This window comes from Dipodomys ordii, unplaced genomic scaffold (assembly GCF_000151885.1).
Source record: "Dipodomys ordii isolate 6190 unplaced genomic scaffold, Dord_2.0 Scaffold335, whole genome shotgun sequence".
Classification (NCBI taxonomy): Eukaryota; Metazoa; Chordata; class Mammalia; order Rodentia; family Heteromyidae; genus Dipodomys; species Dipodomys ordii.
The window spans coordinates 56,386-61,610 of record NW_012267551.1 but is presented as its reverse complement, the minus strand read 5'-3'; the positions used below and the strand labels follow the sequence as shown (position 1 = coordinate 61,610).

At 45.6% G+C, this 5,225-nt stretch overlaps 1 protein-coding gene across 1 annotated transcript in view; it reads left to right on the top strand.

Moving 5' to 3' along the window:
- Positions 1–4,522, top strand: part of LOC106001640 — a 56,198-nt gene extending 51,676 nt beyond the window's left edge. The window contains exons 6-10 of the mRNA XM_013036678.1: positions 2,327–2,471; positions 2,651–2,844; positions 3,738–3,785; positions 4,207–4,433; positions 4,503–4,522. Coding sequence (XP_012892132.1) covers positions 2,327–2,471; positions 2,651–2,844; positions 3,738–3,785; positions 4,207–4,433; positions 4,503–4,522 — 634 coding nt within the window. The remainder of the gene's footprint in view (positions 1–2,326; positions 2,472–2,650; positions 2,845–3,737; positions 3,786–4,206; positions 4,434–4,502) is intronic.
- The last annotated feature ends 703 nt before the right edge of the window (positions 4,523–5,225 follow it).

Below are 5,225 nucleotides of genomic sequence, written 5' to 3'. Positions count from 1 at the left end.
CTACCACTTTGAGCTACAGCTGGAGATAATCTGATAGCATTTCCTGACCTGGCTGGCTTTGAACCATGATCCTCAGATCTCAGCCTCCTGACTAGCAAAGAATACAGGCCTGAGCCAGAGACACTGATACATACCATTTTTGTGTGTAGACTATTGGTGGTAAAGAAGACTCTTTTATTCAAGAACTAAAAAACGACTAACAAGGGAGATTGTTGATGAAAATCTGCATGTCTAACAGAAGACTTGGGTAACATTGTGACAGGAAAGGCTAAATTCCAAAATTGGGATTATTTTCTGTGTTCACTATATACATCATTTACATATTATATATAACATAATATATATAAATATAATACTACATGATAATACATATATTTGAATGTATTTTATAGGAGGACTAGCATATGATATTATGGGTCTCGAATATGTTGTTTCACAAACCATTAATGTAAAAGACATTATTGGGGAATTCAGTGATATACCATTGATTCTCATATATTGTGTAGGTATATCTGTCTCAAGTCAACATAGTTAAATTCGCCAAATGCTGTTGCAAAAAGGGGTCATGTGCTGGAAGCTGGTGGCCCATGCCTATAATCCTAGCTACTCGAGAGGCTGAGATCTGAGGATCACAGCGGAATGTCAGCCAGGCAGGAACATCCATGAGACTCTGATCTCCCAATAAGCGACCAGAAAACCAGAAGTGGTACTGTGCCTCAAGGTGGTAAAGCCCTAGCTTTGAGCTGAAAAGCTCAGGGTCCAGGCCCAGAGTTCAAGCCCAACAAACAACCCCCCCGCCCCCGAAAAATGTGCGATGGCAGGTAATGAGCTGTTCATATACAGCTCAGGCCTGTGATCCCAATTAATCAGGAAACTTGGTTCTGAGTTTCAGAGGTTCTATCCTCAGGGCACTAAGTTTTGAGAGAAGACTTGAGCCCCTCAAGGGACACAAAGAGACATGTGCAGTGGAGGATGGCTTGTGTCTGTGCTTGGATGGGAAATCCAGAAACTGAACAGCCATTGCCACAGTTGAGGAAAGATGAGGCTGAAGAGGAGCAATGTTCATGCTGGGTAGGAAAGTTCCATGAATCTCTCATCTCCAACTGACTTCAAAAAGCTCAAAGTGGACCTGTGTCTCGTGGTAAAGCACTAGTTTTGAGGAAAATTGCTCAGGGATAGCGCAAAGGGTCCAAGAGCAGAAATGCACACACACAACACACACACACACTCCACAGTAAATATTGTATTTTCAATTCCTATGCTGAGACTGGACCAGAGCTCAGCAATGTGTGAAATTCTTCTTCCCGTTTGTGTTCAGGGAGGAGGCTAGATCATGGGACACAGAAGGAAAGACTTCAGAGGCAAATGACTATATAAACTATTAGCTTGTAAGACGTAAAGGAGCAGTTTTCTACCTTAAATACTACATTCCTTCAAAGCTATAGTAAAACAAATCCTCATCATCATAAAAAGACAATGCAGCAGCTCTTCCTTTCTCTGCTTGCCTCCATGAAATATTTCAAGTATAAAAAATAATTTTCTCACAAAAATGGACACCTGTGGCTGGGAAGGTGGCTCAGTGGTAGAGTGCTTGCCTAGCATGCATAAAGACCTGGGTTCAATTCCTCAGTACCACATACACAGAAAAAGCCAAAGTGGTGCAGTGGCTCAAGTGGTAGAGTGCTAGCCTTGAGCAAAAGAGCTCAGGGGAGTGCCCAGGCTGAAGTGAAGCCACAGAAATGGCCAAAAAAATAGACACCTGTAATAAAGGCTGATTATATATGTAATGTATGTTTTCCACTATTCCTTTCAATTTCCCATCTCTAAGTATTTGCATTGGCTCCAGATGACACCACAGAGGGGTTCCAAGAACAAACAGATTAGGCTACAGAAAGTAAACAGTGACCTAGGATGTTGATGTAAAAATATGTGCCAGAAGGATGTGGCATTCACGGAAGGCCCTGAGAGCCAAAATAATTTGAGCCAGATAAGAGGAATAGTGACAGATATGCCATGAATGTGACCTAGGAGCAACTCCTGGAAGCTGAGAACATGCCAGAACCTAGGACTAGCAGATTAGGATTTCACAAACAAGGATGTGCTGTTAACTTGTCTACATGTACACATTGCAATATTGGGTGGATGGGAATATTTCTTGTGTGAGGAAGTGGCAGAGGTCATTGGCCCTGACAGGTGACCCTGCCTCCTTCACAATGGAATAGAACATGGAACCCTGACAGCAGGCCACGGTAACTCACAGTTGGCTCAAGCCAGCTCACTTGGCCTGTGACTCAGGAACCAGAAACATGTTGTGCTGTATTCGCAGGTCTCGAGACTCTGGTCTCAGCCAAGAGAAGTATGGGTGCCTCAGTCAAAGCTGTAGACACTGGATCAGTGGCAAGCCACGAACCAACCATCTCAGAGATTTGTCCAAAAAGAAACCTAGGAAATCACAAGGCAACTCAGGCAAGGTATAGTCATGATAGAAAAGCTACTTAACCCCAACCCAGCCCAAAGTTGTACCTTCTTATGTGATTTGTTTATTCTGAGATAATGCTTTCTGCATAGTTTTCAGTCCACTCTATCACAGTTCCTCATTTGGAAGTGTTCTCATTTCCATGTTTTTTTCTGATTCTTTTTCCCACCTTAGTGTGCCAATGAGTCAGCCCTGACCCTGAATGTGCCAAGCGATATATGGAGCCCGGAGGCAGGCCTGCTGGACCTGCTGGTGATGAACCTGGTCCCTGCCTACCAGAAAGGCGATCTCTTCTATGTTGGAAACTTCCTCCACAATTATAGACAGTGGGCAACAATGGAGCAAGTGCTGGAAATTGTGTTCAAAAAGTGAGTGTTCCCCTTCCAACCCAGGGCTCTGCAGCCGTTCCTGGCTGAGTTGTGGAATACTTGGCACCCCTCTGAACCAGTTGATTTCATGGGGGTCTTCTCGCAGGAGCTTGCAGTTGATTTCATGGGGGTCTTCTCACAGGAGCTTGGCATGAGACAAGAAAGTACATACGCTGCCTAGTTTCTTAGTAGTGGTCTGCCCAGGACATTTCCCAGAAAAGCTACTGGAACCTCAGAAGCTTGGTTACAGAGGGGCTAGGATTACAGGTTTGTGTGTGTGCCAGTCCTGCAACCTGAACTCAGGGCCTGAGTGCTGTTTCTTTGGTGCTCAGAGCTACCACTACAGCATTTGAACCATAGGTGCAATTCTGGCCTTTGAAAAATTAGTGTCTTTAGACTTTTACTGACTAATGTCTGATCAGACTGTGCACCTCAGAGACCTCAGGGAGGGATTATGTTAGCTTTACATATTTATGACCCCTGAAGCTTTTATGTTTTTGTGTGTGTGCCAGTCCTGCAACCTGAACTCAGGGCCGGAGTGCTGTTTCTTTGGTGCTCAGAGCTACCATTACAGCATTTGAACCATAGTTGCAATTCTGGCCTTTGAAAAATTAATGTCTTTAGACTTTTACTGACTAATGTCTGATCAGACTGTGCACCTGAGATCTCATGTTCCTGATGAGCTAGAATTTGAGGTATTAGCCACTGGCACATTTTCCTTGGACCAAATGCATATACCTCTCATAGAAGAATTTTGACTGAACTGTATAGACATATCTCACTTGTTTATGTGTCAGATTCCATCCCCGTCTGGGAATGAGCCCATCCCATATGTGTCCTGTGTGGGCAGAAAAGGAGAAGAAGAGTTGTGACTTCCTCCTGTCCTCCCATAGGTACAGATTCCCGGGCCGTAACTTCGAGGAAGATGAACAAGTAAAGAAGTAAGTGGACTGTGGCACAAAGAAAAGGCCCCTTCTTGCAAAATGGAATCTTTGTGGCTTCTGATTCAAAGTGCAGATTTCTCATTTGCACACCACTTGTGCTTTGCACTAGGGGCAGAGGCTTGGGATTGGCATGGTGGCAGAGGACACAGCTGTGGTGTGGTTGTGGACTCTCAGGGATGACAGGGAGGGCTGTGTGTTCAAAATCAGTTCCTTCTTGTTACCTATCACAGTGAGAATATTGGAGAATTATCTTTCAGAAGCTTCTAGAGCTGGGTGGTGAAGATCAGCCTGCTTGCAGGAGTCTCCTCCTGTTCCCAACATGCAAGTGTGCATATAGCAGCCTTGCAGAAAGGGGCTATGGGAGGCCCAGGATAGGGAGGGCAGGCACTCACTCTTCTTGTCACCAATCTGCCCACAGCAGCCTTTGTTCCATCTTCACCATGTGGATGGACTGCTATCCTGGTGATTTCCGAGAGCCCCAGAACCGACACCCGGTGAAAGAACTGACCCACTATGCCATGCTCCACATGCCCTCCTCAGATCTGGTCCTCAATCTCCACGTTCATCTGGATGAGCTGGAGGAGACCGGGAAGAATGAGGCCAAGAAACAGAGGAAGAAGTCCCTGTGTGGTCACCTCAGAGCTTGTGAGTAGGGATGGTGCCTGGGCCTCTAGGGATGAGCCTAATTGCCTGAGAGCTCTTATTCCCCCCCAGGTTGTAAGAATGTCTTATGATACTCTCTGCCAGGCAGTTTTGGTTCTATTGGTGAAAGCACTTGTGCTTAGCCACTCTTGGGAAAGATCTTACCTGCTCATCAGTGTTCAGTCCAAAGTAAACTTGTACAGCTTCCTCCATTAGAGCCTCATGGAAATTGAACTCCACCTGAACATCCAGAGACCACTGTGAAACTCCTTTACCTATTTCTCTTTCTCAGGCTTTGGCCGCCATAGAGCAGCTTCTCCTGACGTGCCAAGAAAGAAGCCCTCGGTGATGTCAAGGATGGTGATGGATGGAGATCTGGAGCCATCACTGGACTCCACAAAGCATGTGCATGTAGAGGGGTTGCATGCATTTGCAGTGAGGCCCCAAAAGGTTGTGAGTCCTGTGGATAAGACAATGGTTCTGAACCCCACATGTGACAGAGCTGAACTTGTAGGGACCCGAAAGAAAGAAGAAAGTAATAGTGATTGTCTTCCTCTGACTTTCACAGGCAGCCCAGATCAGCTCGTAAAAGGGTCAAATCAGCACTCCTCCTGGCGTGCTGGAGGGAGTTGCACACGTGGGGCTGATGGAAAATGTCTCCAGTCTGTGCTCAGGGGAACCAATAACTGAGGTCCCAAAGTTAGATGCAGCTCAGGAAAGTGAATCTGTCCTCAAAAAATATCTGGGCAAATCAGTGCTGCTGCAGCAGAACCAAGCTCCAACAGAGAAATTAGA